General features: G+C 33.8%; 1 protein-coding gene across 1 annotated transcript; it reads left to right on the plus strand.

The window, feature by feature from the left end:
* Positions 1–122: 122 nt before the first annotated feature.
* Positions 123–19925, plus strand: LOC132757192 (activating signal cointegrator 1 complex subunit 2-like). The gene is made up of 17 exons (XM_060748397.1): positions 123–301; positions 1249–1410; positions 1685–1855; positions 3438–3635; positions 4267–4496; positions 4796–4867; positions 5169–5276; positions 5737–5802; positions 6759–6833; positions 7317–7536; positions 9971–10075; positions 11132–11235; positions 11538–11660; positions 14540–14758; positions 17457–17579; positions 18288–18295; positions 19084–19925. Exons 1-17 carry the CDS (start codon positions 230–232, stop codon positions 19341–19343), a joined length of 2316 nt encoding a protein of 771 aa, XP_060604380.1. The 5' UTR covers positions 123–229; the 3' UTR covers positions 19344–19925.
* The last annotated feature ends 1165 nt before the right edge of the window (positions 19926–21090 follow it).

The following is a 21090-nucleotide window of genomic DNA, read 5'->3' on the forward strand; positions in this document are numbered from 1 at the left end:
GTACAATTTTCAAAAATATTATTGAAATTTTAATTTTTTTTTTAAGTTTTGTGTACCTTTTTATGTAGAATTTTTGTACCTCAAATATACAATTTTACCATGTAACTAATTGTTTCTCCCTTTCCTGGATCCTTTTCGGATGAATTCTTGATCTATCGTTGCGCAATAATTTTTGACACTAGGCTGACTATCCTAACCAATTTCACGTTTTGTTAGTTCACAATTAAAAATGAGTGGTCCACTAGATAAACTGCATGTTATTGTAGAATCTGGGAAAAGTAAACAAACTGTTGCAGCATTGGTAAGATAAAATGTTAAGCCTGTTATTTTGTCGATAAAATATTCGTCCCACTAACGATTCGCCCCAATTTGGTGACAATTGTAGAAACGATTTTTGACAGATTATAGTGAATAAAGTTTTATTCATTTATTTGTAAAAAAACTACATACATCATAGACAAATAAGGGGAAATGTAGCATATAAGAATAAAATTTCCTGGTGTCATTATGGGTAAGATATTAGCCAAAATGAAATTAACAATACACTTATTGACAGTCTGTACATGAACTACATAAATAACCGAGGTATGTCGGGTGAAAAAAATAATAGTTTTTTCTATTATCTTCAAGTAAAATTGATATCTCTAATGCTAAAACAACACAAATTTAGTTGTGTTTAAACTGCTAGTTTGGCGCAATTTATTAATGTCCGTTTTTTTAATTTATTACACCAATGAAAAGCTTGTGATCTTAGCTTCATCTCAGTATATATTTTAACACATCGTTTCACACTTAAGGCATTTAAATTGACGGTTAAACCTACCACAAGTCAGACCATTCTACATATGATTTATACAGTGAGATACGCAACTGGTTATTTTTACTTGCAATTCTACTGATAAGAATAGCCTGTCGTCTGCTAGTTCTGAAACTGTCAATTGGTGTATTGCAAATATATTTCACATATTTTGCAAGCATACCAGGAAAGTACAAGAGCTTCATTGGAAAAATGTGTATCATTGGAATTAGGAAAAAAAGTCTAGGAACAAGGTATATGATCTATATTAAAGTATTGAAAGATATAACGAAAAATCAACAAATATTCTCTATATTCTCTATATTGCTATATTCTCACGTAGTGGATCTGTACTAAGTTTCTCGCCACTTTTTGTTTTAAATTTTAAAAAATTAAAAAGTTTTCTACAAAGATTTGAAATAAAAAATATTCTAATATTAAACTGCTTTTAGGATCCGAGATGGATGGAACAAGTACAGTTTGTAAGTTATCAGCCTCCACCCAAAAATCTGTCAGACAAAGGGCAATATGAAGCTTGGTTAGAAAGGTTAAAGTTCATAGAGGATGATCTACACTGGCTACTGCAGCTTCCACATGACAAATTCTGGTGTCAGGTATCTGCATTCAATATGTATTATTTATATTTAATTGTGATTTGCTCTTGATGTTTATCTCATTCTAAATCAATATGATTCCCTGTAAGTTCAAGAAAATCGAATTTATTAGATGCATTGATTTATAGTAAAATCTTTACCGCTGGTTATTGAGCTGTTTTGTATTTTGATGTTAATATCCCTTAAACATCATATGGGTGTAAATCTATTACACAAAGTCATCAGTATAAAGGTTAATATTATGTATGAAATAAAAATATCTCTCATATTACAGGCAATATTTGACGAGACACTGCATCGCTGTATAGACAGTTATCTACGGTTTGCTCCACGATCATACAATATACTAGCTGATTTCCCAGACAATGCTAGAGATAGACATAATCAAGTTCATAGACTTGTCTTCATGACATGCGTCCGTATGTCGACATATAAAGAATCCAAGGTTTGCCTGAAATATACAGTTATCGATTTGTATTAAATACATATACAATAGAACTTCGGTAAGTCGAAGTTTGAGGGACTTGTGTAAAAACTTCGACATATCAGGACTTCGACTCATGAATCGGTCTGAATTTCATGACAAAATTTCAACCCGTGACTAGCCCTAATTATAAGATCTATAATGTAACCTATTTCATGTTTTTCTTTCATTCATAAATCTGATATTTTACATTATACAATGATAAATATGACATGTTAAGTAACTTTTCACGGCTAATGATTTGGACTCCCTGTTGACGTGACATATACAATTAAGTAACAAAAGGGGAACAATACAAAAGGGCAATAACTAAAACAGCTTATAGTAAATATTTCGCGTGTGATTTTCACGCGACACCGGGTCACGGAAATACTCAAATGATAGTTCTTACTGTTTACATGTACTTTCAAATACTGCTACGGCAATTATAATAGTAATGATTAGAGCATTTTTCACACATTTAAACGCATACAAAGACTGTTTGAACACTCGGCTGTGTAATTAACACCTGTACCTTAAGTTGATCGGAAGTCGTCTTCGTGGCCAGAAAAGGTGTGAAAATGTCTCGAGATCGAAGGTGTCAAAATAACCGAAGAACTTCAACTTATTTGTGGTAAATTGTACTAGATTTATTATATACGGACCACAAAAAAACTTCGACACATCGAAAAACTCGACACATAAAATCTCGACTCATACATAGGTTTTTATAAGGAATATATAAGGGAAAAAATCGGGACTTTCATTTTACTTCGACACATCGAGAAAATCGCCTATTCGAAGTTCGACTCATAGAAGTTCTACTGTAATTAAATAGTTCTTTTGTTATATGAAGGTTTTGTGAAATGGTAGACACTTAAAAGTGAACTTAATTTTCACACATATAAATACAGTTGATTTTGAAGCCTAGTTATTAAGTTGTAACCTAATTATGGAGTTGTAGCCTAGTTATGAAATTTTAGCCTAGTTATGAAGTTTTAACCTAATTATGAAGTTTTGGCCTAGTTTTGAAGTTGTAACCTAGTTATGAAGTAGTAGTCTATTTATGAAGTTGTAGCCTAGTTATGAAATTTTAGCCTAATCATGAAGTTGTAACCTAGTTATGAAGTGTAGAATAATTATGAAGTGTAGCCTAGTTATGAAGTGTAGAATAATTATGAAGTGTAGCCTAGTTTTGAAGTGTAGAATAATTATGAAGTGTAGCCTAGTTTTGAAGTTGTAACAAGTTAATAATGTTATGGTGTTCAATTAAATGCACAACATTCAGTTAAAATGAAATTGAAACCTTCTGACAGAATTTGTTGAGAAAGTTGCTTTAGTCACAAACTTAAAGAAGTCCAATTTAAAAATGAGCCATGTTTGCATATTTTAGAACATTATATGTAATTAATGTAAATTATAGATATCTTAAGGTAGCTTCATGTACTTTGCTTGTTCATTAAACATTGTTTTACAAATTAAAAGTGCTTGATAAATTTACTGTGAAAATATCATGAAAGTAGAGATGTGATGCTTCAATGACCGTGCTATATTTTATTTTCAGGAATGTTATATTACCCCAAGTGTATTTGGTGAGATTCTTTATGAGAATTTTATATTTGACATTCCAAAGCTGTTAGACATATGTGTACTATATGGACAGGGTAATGGCCCTTTGTTGACCAAAATGATTGAAAACATCTTTACCAAGCAGCCAAAATACAACGAGGATCTGGAGCAAACCATTGGTACACTATCACAGGTTTGATATAAAACAGTTCTATTTATATTGTAAGACATGTCTTTCACTTATACAAATGTATATCCTGTGATTGGTTGTGATTTAACTAAAACTGGCACTATTACGATCATATGACAACTTTTAAGTTTATCTGGTGGAAGTAAAACTCTGTGTCACTCGGTTTATTAGTTCTGGCACAAGAGTGCACCGGACTAGAACCACTGACCTCTAGCTAGCTGCTGCCTCACATAAGATAATCCAGAGTCCAAACCCACAGCTGCTGCATTTGGGGGCAAGTAATTAACTATCTAGCTATGAATTTTATTTAGTGATTCATGCATTGTAAAATATGTAGACCTTCCAATTTAAAGTATACAGTGCTAGTTATTGCAATGTCATTTAAAGAAAAATTATGACTCATCTGAGTGTGCCCACATTAAATAGAAATTCATTAATTAGTTCTGTATAACATTTGAATAATATAATTACAGCTTAGTTACTTATGTTTTACATGTATAAAATTTTCTTGTTTTCTGTGCTTTAGCATTTCACTTTCAAATGATGCAAAGACATTTCTGGAAGGGATCTACTACAGTAGTATTTAAAGAAATAAGTGGGCAGTCTTTATTTTATACTGCATTTTATATTTCAGGTATTTGACAGTGTCATGGGTAAATGTGGAATCAGGTTTGACAGTGGCTCCCACTCTCCACAGAAGCTTAGTGACCATAGCAACATGAAACAGCCATTGGTTACTATGAGTGTGACAGAGTATACAGACATTGTGTTGTATCTGTCAGATATTGGAATGACCTTGACCTCATTTTTAGAAGTTTATCCATCAGCTTGCCAAGCGTTTCATGATAGTGATTTTCTAGTGAGGTAGATATTCGTGAGCCGTTTTGTCCTCACTTAAGCAAAAGATACAAAGTGGAATTTTTAAGGGTGTTGTTTTGTTGCCATAGGGTTTAACCTTCATAAATCATACCAACACATTTTCTTTGAAACATTCTGTTTAATCTTTGTATGTTTGCTATGAAGTGTTTGGCCAGAAACTGCATTATCCCATTTCAGGACAGCTTACATAATTATACGTGGCCTTTTTAGGATTACTAGAGCTTAGTGTAGAAAGAAAAAGTAAACTGTCTTCATGATTAAAGATGAGTGTTTCTGTTTTATAGGTTACCATCATTTTATGAAGCTGTTATACCAGAAGCTTTGTCAGCTTTGAAACTGAGAGACATTGAGACAAAGTAAGTTATAAAGAAGATCAAGTTATGATAATATTTATGGACAACAAACTCAGTTACTTAAATTCAGAAGTCATTGCAATTACCATTCTTTTGTAAAAAAAGAGTCTTTATCAACATATCAGAATAAATAATTTTTGGAATAACCTTCAATAGAAGAAATAATTTCATAATTGCATCTAGTTAGTATACCGTTCTTTATTTTGTAGTCTGACCAACTCTGTATTATCAAATCTATGTAAAGGAAACCCAACTTTTTATTGTAAGTATTATACACATGTGATAAAAAAATTATCATTTACAGAGAAAAGCTTTTACTGAAGCAGTATTTAATCCAGGCCAAGAAATGCCTTTTGACTGTTTTCCAAACTATAATGGCCCAGTGCTGTATACAACCTATATTAGAGAAAAGGTAAGTTCAGCTATAAACATAAATGTAGAAACTTGGCATTGATTATATTTTTGATGTAAATGGACAGTTGTATTTGTTAAGTTTTTCTCAAGCTTATGCTCATTGCTTGAAACAGTGTGTTTATACAAATTTATTTTAGTTCCATTGTGTTGGAAGCTATAAACTGATTGAAATACTCTTGAATCCTTTCCTAAAACCAACCTGTACTAAGCAATGACTTGCAATGTGTGTAAAGTTTCCTGCTCAAGGAAACAAGGGCTTGTATTTAAGAATTGCATTTAAAATTGAATTATGTATTTCTTAAAATTAATTAAGACTAATTAAGATTAATTAAAACTTATTAATTAAGCAGCTATTTCTTTAGAGATAAGATGGTATTTAACTTTGCAAATACATTGTTGTTTGTAATGTTTTATAGCTGTCATGTTTTGTTTACAGATATTTTGTTTGTATTTTACAGGGAACCAGTTATAGACTTTGTAGATGATTATCTCCATATTGTATCATCTGTATTAGCAGAACGAAGGTAGAAAACCACATCCTATATAATTTCCTTAACCTTTTGTTGGACTATTATTTCTGAGATTACTTTAGATGCATACTTTATCAAGAAAACATGTATGAACATTCAATCTGGGTTTGATTATACATGTATATACTCGTAGGAAAAAAAACTATATGAAGGTATGATCCTAATGTGTTTATGTGTTGAAATGTTTAGGTTCAGAGGGTCATTCATCATTAAAGTTATTGCCTTATTATTTTTCATAAATTAATACAATTATTGTTCAACAGTTATTGCGTAGCACAAATACATTTACACTAAACCAAAAGCCCCTACAAATTCTACATGAAACTTTGATTTTTTCTTGTGAGAAAGCTATAAAGCTAGCTTAAGGAAGGTTGGTGGTTGTTCTCATGTCTGAAAAAATGAATTAAAGGGCACTTGATTTTTACACCTTCAGTTAAGCTTGGAAATCACCTTATGATGTATATAGTATCCAACCGGACCAAAAAACAGGCATATGTAGTCTCACAAAATTTGTTGTATCTTAGTTTGGGGACCTTGCTGTTGAAAATGTGTTCGAGTTAAATCGTATACATATACATGCACAGTGCGTTAACTGGAGTGCAGGTATTAGTTACCCGCACTCCAGAGCATGCCCATTGATTGGTTCATTTTGTCCGGGGTTTACATATTGTGACGACAGAGAAAGGGATAGCGATGGAAATATCATATTCAGATGCTCGTTCATTGGTTACTTTTTTGTGGGGTTTCATTTTGTGGTATCAGGGAACGTGTTTTTATGTTTGACTATGATACAAAAGAGAAAGAACATCAAAACACTCGGCAATCTGATTTATACTCGGGGGCTACGCCCCTTCGTACAAATCAGATAGCCTCGTGTTTCGATGCTCTTTCTATTACTTATGTCAGTTTAATTTTTGTTGAAGATACAAACATGTTTGTATTTTTTGCAGATTTTTGGCAGATTATGAGAGTTTACACAGTTTCCAAGGTGACATTGAGATTTTGTCACAGGCAGCATGTGGAATGTATCCTTGTATCAAACTTTTAGTACTTGCTAGTTGCTACTAAAAACAATGATTTTTCACTTGGAACATTCTTTTTTTATCAGTTTGATAACAATACATGTATAAATTGTTCAGTATTAGTTGTACCTCAAAGTATTGGCCAAGTTTAAAAGTTTTATAAACCAGTCTAATTGCGTAGTTTGAAACAGATTTCTGTTTACTGAAATACAGTGTTTTAAATATGATAACAAATTTTGAAAATTTTGCCTTTATAAATTGCTGAAATTATATGTCTGATTATAAATATTAGATTGGAGGGAACGCTTATTCTATTAACTTAGGAGTATTACTCTTGCTAAATATTGGCTGATATAACCTTGACATTAAATATTGGCTGATATAACCTTGACATTAAATATTGGCTGATATAACCTTGACATTAAATATTGGCTGATATAAGATTGACATTAGATATTGGCTGATATAACCTTGACATTAGAGCAGTGATGAGACACGCCTTCAGTATATACAAGATGCTGTTAATAGTGCATTCTCTACATATGGAAAGAGAAAGTCCCCAAAAGGTGCAATGAAAAGAGGTGGGAGAAGAAGTCCTGATGGGTCGTCTGGTGAAATGGTTGGAGCTGTAGGTGGAGGAAACACATCACCTGTGCAGCAGATGGCTACAAGTGTGCCGGCAGATGTATACCAAGTAGAAGATTCTGTAAGCTTTATTTACATTGTTTTAGAAGGCTGATCACAACTAGCTTGGCTCAGTAGGACCGAATTTGTAAACGATTGTTTGCTAGATCAATCCTTGGGTGAGGCGAAATTTCTCAGTGATTGATCTCTTACATTGATTCTAATGGTCAATTGTCTCTCAAAGCTGATTCAGAGAGCATGTGGGATGGGTAGTCAGTCCCATGCAGAGGAATTAATTTTATCCTGCTACTGTCAATATCATCAGCTGGATAAAGCCTTGACAAATAAACTTATCTATCTCCAGTCATTACGTCATATGATGACATCAACTGTTTAGCAGCAAAACAAAACAACATATAGATGCTATTTTATCAGAGAAAAGTAAGAATGAAACCATTTATTTATTCTAAAAACATGATTAAAAGCAGGATAAATCAAATACATGGTTGATGTCAAGATGGAGAAGGTTTATCTGGTTCGCTGCGAAAGTGAATCTTGGCTCGCTAAAGCTCCCCAAGATACACTTTCTCGCTCACCGGATAAACTTTCTGCATCCCCACATCAACCATGTATTCTCTATAATACTGGTTAATTATCTAGGAAAGCCTGATATATGGACAAACTGTCAAGAAATGACCAAAATTGTGTTGAAGTCATTGTAATAACTAGATGAACAAACAGACAGGTTTCAGTTCATTTACAGATTTTAATATCAGTATACAATTAGAGTAGATGAGCCATTGCTCTTGATGAAGAATGCGCTTCCACAGTTCTGATTTTATCTATTTCATTGAAATGCTTTTATCAATGCATAAGGGTTCAGGATCAGCACCTTACTCTAGAGTGAATCATTTTATATTGGACTTGTTTTTCTTTCAAGTTTTATTATGGACTAACAAACGGGAAAGATTTTGTCAAATTTTGATGTGAATGTTCTCTAGGGATATTACATATAATCTTCATATATAAAATCATTTAAAGTCTACATTTTTAGCTTGACTATTCGATAAGAATAAGTAGAGCTATTGTAATCAACCGAGTGTCTTAAGGCTTTGAAACTTTGCACACTTGTTCACCATCATGACCCCAATCTGTAGACAGGAGGATATAATTCTATCAAGCATTTTAACAGAATTATGCCCCTTTTTCGACTTAGATTTTACGTTTAAGTTTTTGTAATACCTCAAATATTGTCAAAGTCCATTGACATATGGCTATGAAACTTTGCACACTTGTACACCATCATGAATCTAAACTGTAGACAAGGGGAGGTAACTGTATCAAGCATTTTGACAGAATTATGCCCCTTTTTTGACTTAGATTTTACGTTAAAGTTTTTGTAATACCTCAAATATTGTCAAAGTCCATTGACATATGGCTACTGGTCGGAGACCATCAACCGGACACTTTTGGAGCATTTTTCCGTACATATTTCTTGATTTTTAACCTAGAGACCAAACAATTTGACACGGTTCAGCTAGGTTCTTCTGCTAACTAACAAACTAGTTTGTTTATTTCTGATTGTATTGACACTTATATCTGAGGCTCGACAAGGAGGGTATCAAAATTACCTAAATTGTCTACACTACAGTACCATGTGTCCGGACAGATATGAACACGATGTGATTTAATTCAGATAAAAGCTTGGGTGTTTAGATTTTTTATTTAAAACATGATATACAATATGTCAGCCACAAATGCTGAAGTTTTGGATATTCTATTATTCACTCTGCAAATGATTATAGCTGGTATATGAGGTCAGGCATTGCTTTCTTGACCCCCGAATTTCAACGTCAACATTCTTGAAATAGACATTAAAATATTACCATTTACGGAGGTTGAAATAAATTTATTTACTTAATTTTAAAAGAAACATGCACTTATTGTTGATAAAAAAGTGACTGACAACCACTGAACAAAGAAAATACTAAATTAAGCATTTTCGGGGCCGTCCGGGTTTGGTGGTTGTCCGGTTTTGGTGGTCTCCAACCAGTATGAAACTTTGCACACTTGTACACCATCATGACTCTAAACTGTAGACAAGGGGAGGTAACTGTATCAAGCATTTTGACATAATTATGCCCCTTTTTCGACTTAGAATTTTCGTTGAAGTTTTTGTAATACCTCAAATACCTCAAATATTTCCAAGTGGTATATGGGCCTGAAACAAGTTGAAAGTTTTATACTCTTCTTTGAGAGCATAATAGGACTCTCTCCAAGGCCTATGACTGTAACATGGACTTAAAGAAAAATTTTGCCCTTTTGTTAACTTAGATAATTTTATATTATCAAGGCTCTTTTACTATCAAGCACTAAAAATAGTCGAATGTTGCTGTCCTATGGACAGCTCTCATACCATTTGTTTTCTGAGATTCATTATGTTTGATATAAATATCCTTATGTCCACATTTCAAACAGGAGACACAGTAAGAAAGTTTTTATTTTGTTTTGTACAGGATATTGTAGGAGCATGTGCCCCACAAGTGACAGGTGTGGAGCTGGACTCAATGGTGTCCTCTGTGAAAGATTTATTACCAGACCTTGGTGAGGGATTCATTGAGGTAAGAGAGAGCTATTGTTTTTATACTGGCGTTGCCATAGCCCTCACACGTTGGTTATTTTTTGTGTGTGCAAGTTGGTATCTCCAAAAGTACTGAATTGAATAGGTTGAAACTTCACACACTTGTTCTCTGTTACTATCTTACATCATGGAAACAGGTCCTATAAATCTGACTTATTTTATCCAATATAATATATGATAAACAAGATCAACAAGGAAAGGCGGCGTTCAATGAACGCAACCCCCATATGACCCAGCAACAAGAACCAATGGCAAGGAGCCCAGACGGACCCCAAACAAAAACAGGACAGGGCAAAGACAGAGCAAGGACAGGTTAATTAAAATTATAAATAATTTGCAACTGATTAGGAATTCAAAGAAAATAATAATAGGCCCACAAAGGGGAAGGGGACAGGAGACCGGGGGAAGGGGGGGGGGGGGTTAATCAAAGAAATAAAAACTAGAGGCAATGGGAAAGATACTTACCGTAGACGAGAAAACAACAAGGGACACAAGCAAAAGTGTCACCAAAACAGTATGAAACAACATAGACATACATCTGAGGAACACAGTGGGGCGCCGCCTTGGAACGGTCAGCAGCATAATAATGACTGCTGAGGAGTTTAAACCGGTTAATGGTGCACCTTTTTCTAACTGTTTGTACTGATAATAGTCGAGTGTGCTGTCTTAGAACAGTTCTTGTCTTAAAATAAGTAACTGAAGATTTTTTAATATCCATGAGTAATGACCTATTAGTGATTGTAATTAAAATCTAGTTATTCATTGTCTTTAAGCTTTGTTTAGGGCATCTTTTTCTGATATCTGTTATATCTATGCCTATCAGACCTTGTCTTGTTCTCAAGTGAACTATTTGGTCATCTTGTTGTAACATGGAAGTTAGATATATCAAAACACAACAAATATTTATCTTTAATTAAATCATCGTAAAATTTTGACGTAATAATGTCTCTAGATATTTAGATGGCCAATGCAATTTCATGAAGTATTGTGGAAAAAGTTTCATCTATTTTCGAATATATTGTTTGATTATTTGCAGGTATGTTTAGAAGAGCTGAATTATGACATAGAGAGAGTTATAAATGCTGTATTAGAGGATAGACTGCCGCAATCACTCCAGGAGGTTGATAGACAAATACCAAGGTATTAAATAAATATTTGTAAAAAAATATTTTGTACCCTCTTTCTGTAAAAAAAACAACTTTCCAAATAATGTTGCACTGATAAAAACTTAAGATATAGTTACTACATTAAAGCAAATTTCAAATTATTTATTCCTATATAGAAATATTATGATGATAACTGTCTTTTGATCTTTTTGCCAAAGATTGTTATAAAAGCCATGTTTGATTTACACAATGTAGTTTTTATAATACATTAGTCAACTTCTTTGACTCTGTCAATTTTATGTAACCCTGTAATTTTACCTTTTCAAATGCATTCAGAAAGCAACGTGCAGTTACCCCACCCAGTTTGTTACATGAAAGGAAGAATATTTATGACTTTGATGAGTTTGATGTTTTCCACAGAGATGATATAGACAAACAGAAAATACGTAAAGGCAAACTGTAAGTAATCATTTATATTATTACTGTCTGTTTTTTTTATATTTTTTTATGGTAACTTGTATTATTACCATCTTACTTTTTCCATATAATGTTTTGCACCTGGTCCATTAGCAATTTCATGTCTGCTCTCTATCTTTTGAACTGATGGAAAGAAACAGAAACTTCATGGCAGAAATGTTTACCATAACAAGATGATGTGCAAACGACAGGTTTTGGTTCCTCAGTACGAATTTCAAGTTTTTCTGTCCTATCTTTTAGACCTATGAAAGGAACTTAAGACTTTCAAGCATAGGTTGATGTGCAGAATGCAAGTTTGGGCTCCCTCAGATCAGTTTCAAGGATACACTTGGTTATTCAAAATCCTTATTTTGTAGTATATAATCATCAAGACAAGAATATCCATATGCATCAAGTTTTGTTTTGTTTGTTCAAATCAGAGTTGAAACTGTTTTGTTTGTCTGTCCATACCACTTTTTATACCTTCTGGCCAATGTTAATGCACATTTGTTCCCAAGTTGGTTTTACAAACTTTCAGCAGGTTTTCTTCCTTATTCAGTGCTTTTATGACAAAGATGGGATAGAATTTTTGTACCATTCCAAATCCATTTTTTTTCCTTATACATGTACATGTAGTTTATGAACAACCACATGTTGTTATGTTATTGGTATTAAAGAAACATAAAATATCTGACCGTTTTTATATATCACTTGTTTTTCTCAGCTTTTATATTTCCTGTATGTGTTAAAAATGCAATATATTTGTTATAAAATCCTATTTTAAGATTCTGATTTAAGTATGATACATGTATTTATAATTTTGTGTGCAATGTTTATAAGGTTGTCAAATGTCATTTTGAGTATAAAATTAGTAATGCATCTTATCATGACATGGAACAAATATGTTTTGATACGTTTTCAATAAATTCAGTGAATTCCCGAGCTATCCTTTTCATTTCAGAAATGACATTTGATTACATAATAATCATTCATATAAAATTAAAACATAAAAGATTTTTAACAGATACTAAATCCATAAATTTCAATTTTGTATATCCAGTATTTTTACATTTTGTGTAATAATGACATTTACACATTTGTTATGACATCTGTTGAAGGTCAAGGTCATTAAATGACAATTTTTCCACACAAAAATGATGTATTAGCACATCAGGTGATATTTTAGTTATTACAGCATATGAAGGATATCAAGTGCATTATAGTGCTCTGAAATGGTACAGAACAACCCCTGAATTTTTCCTGATAAACGGTTGTAAAATAACAGTAAACAAGTGTAATGATATTCACATTTGTACTGATGTGACATACAACAAAATAGATCTTCGGCGTTGTCCGTCCGTCCGTCCTTCCGCACTCACAGGAGAGTAATTATGTGGCTAGAGGGAAAATAGGTAACTGTTCTTTCTCTTTGATGTCATTCATTCCGTAATGCTTTTATGTGGCTATTTTCTTTTGTGTGGCTAAAAAGAACAATAGAGAGAACAATAGAGTAGCCACATAATTACTCTCCTGTTAGAACGTCCATCCATCCGTCCGTCCGAATTTTGTTTCCGGAGTAGTTCTCTGCAACTACTGGCTGGAATTCAACGAAACTTTATGGGAATCATCAATATCAAGAGGAGATGCGCATATCGTCGGCTTGTTCTGGTCCGACCCTTTAACTCAGAGTTATGGCCCTTGATTAGTTATGTAGTATGTATATAGAGTAAAAATCGTTTCCGGAGTAGTTCTCTGCAACTACTGGCTGGAATTCAACGAAACTTTATGGGAATCATCAATACCAAGAGGAGATGTGCATATCGTCGGCTTGTTCCGGTCAGACACTTTAACTCAGAGTTATGGCCCGTGATTAGTAATGCAGTATGCATATGGAGTAAAAATTGTTTCCGCGCTACTTCTCTGCAACTACTGGCTGGAATTCAACGAAACTTTATGGGAACCTTCAATACCAAGAGGAGATGTGCATATCTTTGGCTTGTTCCGGTCAGACACTTTAACTCAGAGTTATGGCCCGTGATTAGTTATGCAATATGCATATGGAGTAAAAATCGTTTCCGGAGTAGTTCTCTGCAACAGTTACTACTGGCTGGAATTCAACGAAACTTTATGGGAATCATCAATATCAAGAGGAGATGTGCATATCGTCGGCTTGTTCCAGTCAGACACTTTAACTCAGAGTTATGGCCCTTGATAAGTTATGCAGTATCCATATAGAAAAATATTTGTTTCCTTCGCTACTTCTCTGCTTCTACTGGCTGGAATTCAATGAAACTTTATGGGATACTAAGAGGAGATGTGCATATAGTCGCCTTGTTCCCGGTCAGATACTTATAACTCAGATTTATGGCCCTTGATTAGTTATGTAGTATGCATACATCTCATTGGCATTTCCAGATTTTACTATTTAACACAAAATTATGGCTCTGTTATTGCCCTGAATATTTATCAAGTTCAAAGAATATTACTGTTTATGCCATGATTTATATATAAATAAAGCCTTATGTCTTCAGTTGTTGTGTTAATAATAACCAGTACTCGGTGGGGGATATAAATTCAACGAATTTGCTTGTTGTATTAACTTTGAGAATAAAGACATGTATTACAGTATATTATGATTAGAAGGTTCAGATTAAGAAAATACAGAGAAATAGCAAACTGAGCCTGTGTTGCTAAATATCCCATTCATTTACTTTTAACTTTAATTTAAAAATGTATTGGTGTAAAGAACATTTAGATACATGTTCTTTTCTTTATTGGATGTTAAAGATTATTTGAATCGAACCGTTGATACATGCTAAGGGATAACAGTTGTTTATTAGAAGTTGGGCAGTTTTAAAAAAATAAGTTTTTTTTTTTTCTAGAGACAAAACAGAAAATGTCAGTATAGGTGACCAAGCTGAATTAAAGGATATAAAGTCTGCTATAAGTAAAGACTATGGTGTGATACACGAGGTCGTGATAGACGACGGAACGGTGACGTATACACGTGACATGTACGATGACGAGTATGATGACACGTACGATGTGAATAACGTAGGGGCAGATGATGCTGACTCTGCTGATGAACTTACAACTGTCAGGTAAATTAGTATTGTCACTATTTTCTTATTTAGCCTTTTAACTGTTAATTTTTGTAATCAAGTTTCGAACAATAAGGTTTAAAGAATTTGTTGTAACTGTAAGTCATGTGACATTTAATAGGTCTTAGGCTGCAACTTTTAGTTTACTGGTGGAGGGATAATATTGTTGCCACTCTGTATGTTATTTGCATGTCCTAGTTGGTAATTTTGTAGAAATTGAACATCAATCTTGCTGGATAACTTCCTCACATGCTATTTTAATATATACTTGAACAGATAAGTATTGTAGTTTTAGGATGCCCTTCAGGCTTGTATATTGCTAAAAAGTAAGCTTTTGTGGCCTGATGATAGTAATCCATTGTTTTTTTCCTTCAAAATTTCTTCAAATAATATCTCCTTCCAAGCCACTCAAATTATTTTGAGATTAAGTGGTCTTCTTAAAAGATATATACGTGTAAATGCTTCCAGCCTAATGGTCAAGTGAGTCATAAAAGGTAGAAATACATGAAGTATGTAAAATCTTATCTTTATAAAAAGTCATAAACTTCAGGGCACAAAGCTTATATATTTGGTATTGACTTACCGTTGACAGATTTAAAATCCCTCTCCTCTGAAATTAAAAAGCCCAAAGCTAAGATATTTGGTATGTAGTATTTTCTAGTAGGACTCCTATGGATGAAAACTTATTTTTTTTATATTCTCAGGTGTGCCATATGAGCACACTTAGAGCTCTTGTTTTATAAAAAAAACATTAACTAAATTAAACAAATTACATGACTAATACATAATTATAAAACATTAATTTTTGGTAACTTAGTTTGTAAATCCTGTACATTGTATTTAAGGACATGAACCTTTTCACTCTTAACCTTTCACTTTTAACTTTTTAAGTCACAGCATAACATTACCGTAAGTTATATTTTCTTGTCTAGATAAAATACTTTTCATCGCCGGATTAATGATATCTTTAGAAAGTGATAAATTGCATGCACAATATGAAACAAACTGCTATTATGTTTTAGCTGCACTGTTGACAAATTGAAAAGATAACCAGTTTCCTTGTAGAATCTTTAAAAGGTTGAATAAAAGTAAATGGAAAGCCTCAAAGGTTCATTGTTGGTTATTTATGGCAATTTGGTTAATTGGTAGGAGTCCAAATAATTTCCGATAATTAATGATCCAGGGAAAAAGAAGGAAATGATAATAACACTTTTAAACCATGACAGGTTAATATTTTATATGTTATTCATAAACTGCTGTTTTATGCAAAAATTTGAATATGCAATGAGCAAATAATAATTATGATACATGTAGTAAAAATGACATATCATGTTTTAATTATATTTGTCTAAAATTAAGGGCAATATAATATTCAATAGAACATTCAGCTTTTTATGGTTTGTATTATGTTTAGATATGTTGTTGGTTGTTTTTTGGTTTTTTTGGGGGGGTTTTTTTGGGAGTGGGGGGGGTAATTTGGTGGCAATTTATTTGAATTAGAGCAAATTTGTTTAAAGTAGTACACTTAATGTTAATAAGTACACATTTGTATAATAAATGCGTACTTGTAAGCCTTATTCATTTTTACCATGACATTTAACTTTTCATGTTCTACTGGGGTGCCTGTTTGTGCCTGAAACAATCCATTGAAGGGCCTCTGAGGTCTTTCTGCACCAGTAAAAGCTGGAAAGTCGCCATATGACCTAAACTGTGTTGGTGTGAAGTAAAACCCAACAAAAATCCCACATGTATATACACTTGCTTGATATTGATGAACAATACATTGTTTATTGGCTTGACTGACTTTGAATAAAATCATGTAATTTTTATGCCCCCACAATGTGGGAGCATATAGCGTTGCACTTGTCCGTCCGTCCGTCAGTCCGTCAGTCCGTCCGTCCGTCCGTACGTCCGAATCTTGTGAACGCAACTCCTCTTAAACCGGATGGCAGATTTTTGCTGAAACTTACAGGATGAACAACCTTAATGTGTAGATGGCAGTAAAGGAAGGAATTTTTGCTGCGACTAAATTTAACAGAATTATGGCCCTTTTTGATTTTTTTCACTAGATTACTATGTAGAAATTTTGTGAACGCAACTCCTCTTAAAACCGGATGGCAGATTTTGCTTAAACTTACAGGATGAACAACCTTCAGGTGTAGATGGCAGTAAAGGAAGGAATTTTTGCTGCGACCAAATTTTTTACAGAATTATGGCCTTTTGTTGAATTTTTTCACTATATACTATGTAGAAATTTTGTGAATGCAACTCCTCTTAAACGGATGGGCAGATTTTGCTTAAAACTTCCAAGGATGAACAACCTTAATGTGTAGATGGTAGTAAAGAAGGAATTTTTGCTGCAACTAAATTTAACAGAATTATGGCCCCTTTGTTGATTTTTTCATTATATACTATGTAGAAATTTTGTGAACGCAACTCCTCTTAAACCGGATGGCAGATTTTGCTTAAACTTTCCAAGGATTAACAACCTTAATTGTAGATGGTAGTAAAGGAAGGAATTTTTGCTGCGACCAAATTTAACAGAATTATGGCCCTTTGTCGATTTTTAGTTTTCAACTTGTGGCACATGTAGTCCAAAAAATATTTGACCTAGAGTCATAAGATTGACAGAACAGTGGCGTGTGGGGGCATCCGTGTCCTATGGACACATTTCTAGTTTATAATATTTTATTTGCAGACCATTTACAACACCTCGGATACTTGGAGGTCAAACACGGACAGACAGACATAATTATTCAGAATCTGAGGTATACAATAAGGCCTTACATCCAAATACTAGTAGTTATAATAACTTACAATGGTTTATTTACATTATGTAGGACTATTTCATGGCAGTAGAGATATAAGAACAAAATGATATATATATATATGTATGTGTTGACCTTGTAATGTGAAAAGAATTTAGGGCGAGAGAGACCAAGAGTTATTGGTCACGTTTCTTGCTTGAAATAATGTGTTATACATTGTATTTTGACACATTTTACCAAGGCCATTTACTTGGTCATATGGTATAAAGTTGAATTAAGGATCGTTATGAATGTAACATCAATTTTCATCTTTATGCTATGTATATAAGCAGCTGCTGCAATTTTTGAATTCGAAGATTGCTTTTCTGCAGTATTATATATGTTAGAAAGACTTGACAGGTTATGTCTTTGTGTAAAATGGTTGTTTGCTATATAGCCTTATGACTTTGGTTATAAAATTATACAGGTTATATGGTTCTGTATACTTGGCTTTTTGCTATATATCCTAATGGGTTTGGTTAAACATGTATATGCATATAGGTTATATGGTTCTGTTTAAACAGTTGTTTTTGCTACATAGCCCTATGACTTTGATTATATATTCATACAGGTTATATGGTTCTGTATACATGTGCTTAGCTTTTTAGCTATGTGTCCTAATAGGTTTGGTTATACATGTATATGCATACAGGTTATATGGTTCTATATAAACAGTTGTTTTTGCTTAATAGCCTTATGACTTTGGTTATATATTCATACAGGTTATATGGTTCTATATAAACATTTGTTTGCTATATAGCCTAATGGGTTGTGTAACTTAACTGTTTATACTGTAACATATAATCTGTCAAATCTTTTAACTAAAGTATAGCCATTTTCACTTATACCCTACACTGGTTTAAATGTTCTATATGTTAAGTTTTTCAAGTCATTATTATACCCCCAAAACGAAGTTTGAGGGGGGGGGGTGGGTATATAGGAGTCACTCGGTGGTCGGTCAGTTGGTTGGTCAGGTCAGCCGTCCGTTGCATTTTCCTTGTCCGAGCATAACTTGAAGACTAATGGTTGGAATTCCATACAACTTCATACAATGGTCAAGCACATTGAGAGGAAGTGCAGTGCACAAGAACCATAACTCCATCTTTACTTATTACAGAGTTATTGCCCTTTGTTACTTTTCCTTGTCCGGAGCATAACTTGAAAACTACTGGTTGAATTCAAAACAACTTCATACAATGGTCAAAAAGTACAATAAGGGGAAGTGCAGTGCACAAGAATCATAACTCTTTTTGGACTTATTACAGAGTAATTCAAGAAAACTTCATCAATGGTCAACCACATTGAAAGGAAATGCAACATACAAGAACCACAACTATCTTTAATTGCCCACAACCATAACTCAGTTTTTCTGCAAGGTATTCTGTTACTAGTAACTTCCTCATTTCTGAAGCAGTCTTGCGGGGGTATTAATCACAATTTTAATGATAGTTCTAGTTTTATTTATATATGATGTCATTTTGTGTTTTAAAATTATTCTCATGGAAGCTATGGTTACAGAATCTGATGAAGATGCAAATGCTTGCAAAAACGTGACAATTTTGTTTGAAGATCCTGCAGTGCTTAGACAAAGGGCTGAAGAAAGGGCAAGATACAAAGCTGGGAGGGCAAAACCCAGTCAGGCTCCAAAGACTCATGATGTCAAAGGTGGACCTAAAGGTCAAGGTCAAAGCTCAGAGGTGTTGCGTAATAGAAAATGGAAAACTCAGCATAAAGGTGACTTTAAAAGAGCTGCAGCTGATAGAAAAAGAAAAGTTTAATTTCTGTATAATTTACATATCACACCTTACTATGAAGAAAGACAGCAGTGAAATATAACTCTTGACCAACTTGTGCCAGATTTAACCTACTTTGAATTTTTGGAACAGTCAATTTAAAGTTTAGGGGATTTCAATATCAAAGTACAGAAATAAGTTACCAACAGTGTAGAGCCTGTGCAGATTGCATGTAAGTTCATGCTGGCCTGGCTTTATACTGAGGTCACAATCTAATTACTTCAAGCAGATTAATGAATAATCTTTCATCTGTATAAATGAATGGATAATGACCATAATAAAGAATTCAGGCTCCTAGTCATAAATACAGCAGTAAGCAGTAGAATGACAGCGCATTTAATCCTTAACTTTCCATCTTTGAATCTATTAAAATGTAGTTCAACTTTACTGTGTTAATGTTCTCTCCAAAATCAGTCTTCTAACTATTTATATAAATGTTCTGTTAAAGTTAAAGCATTATATTTTAAGATTATTATTTTATCTACACGTGTTACTAAAGATAACCTAATCATTGGCTTGTTGCTATTTAATGTTGTATGGTATCATAAAATTAAAAAGTTGAAAATATTTCTGTCTATTTTGTTCATTCAAATTATTGATTAGTGCATTTTTATACCCCCGCACAACAAAGTTGTAAGGGGGATATACTGGAATCAGCTTGTCCGGCCGTCCGTCCGTCGTTTTTTTCTTGTTCGCCCAATAACTTAAGATTCCTTTGACCCTTAGTCTTCATATTTGGCATGGAGATTAGTCATGATTAGTAGATGACCCCTATTGATTTTGAGGTCACTAGGTCAAAGGTCAAGGTCACAGGGGCCTTGACTTCAAAAAGCTGGTCCGCCCAATAACATAAGATTCCTTTGACCTACAGTCTTTATATTTGGCTTGGAGGTTAGTCATGATAAGTACATGACCCCTATTGATTTTGAGGTCACTAGGTCAAAGGTCAAGGTCACAGGGGCCTTGACTTCAAAAAGTTTGTCCGCCCAATAACTTAAGATTCCTTTGACCCACAGTCTTCATATTTGGCATGGATGTTGATCATGATTAGTAGATGACCCCTAATGATTTTGAGGTCACCAGGTCAAAGGTCAAGGTCACAGGGGCCTTGACTTCAAAAAGCTTGTCCGCCCAATAACTTAGGATTCCTTTGACCCACAGTCTTCATATTTGGCATGGAGGCAAGTCATGATTAGTAGATGACCCCTATTGACTTTGAGGTCAAAGGTAAAGGTCACAGGGGCCTTGACTTCAAAAAGCTTGTCCGCCCAATAACTTACGATTCCTTTGACCCACAGTCTTCATACTTGGCATGGAGGCTAGTCATGATAAGTAGATGACCCCTATTGACTTTGAGGTCACCAGGTCAAATGTCAAGGTCACAGGGGCCTTGACCTTCAAAAAGCTTGTCCGCCCAATAACTTAAGATTTCTTTGACCCACAGTCTTCATATTTGGCATGGAGGTTAGTCATGATAAGTAGATAACCCCTATTGACTTTGAGGTCACCAGGTCAAAGGTCAAGGTCACAGGGACTTTGACTTCAAAAAGCTTGTCCGCCCTATAACTTTAGATTCCTTTGACCCACAGTCTTCATATTTGGCATGGATGTTGATCATGATTAGTAGATGACCCCTATTGATTTTGAGGTCACCAGGTCAAAGGTCAAGGTCACAGGGACTTTGACTTCAAAAAGTTTGTCCAACCATTAACTTTAGATTCCTTTGACCCAC

The sequence above is a fragment of the Ruditapes philippinarum genome, unplaced genomic scaffold, assembly GCF_026571515.1.
Source record: "Ruditapes philippinarum isolate M1 unplaced genomic scaffold, ASM2657151v2 ctg5120_1_1_1_1, whole genome shotgun sequence".
Lineage (NCBI taxonomy): Eukaryota > Metazoa > Mollusca > Bivalvia > Venerida > Veneridae > Ruditapes > Ruditapes philippinarum.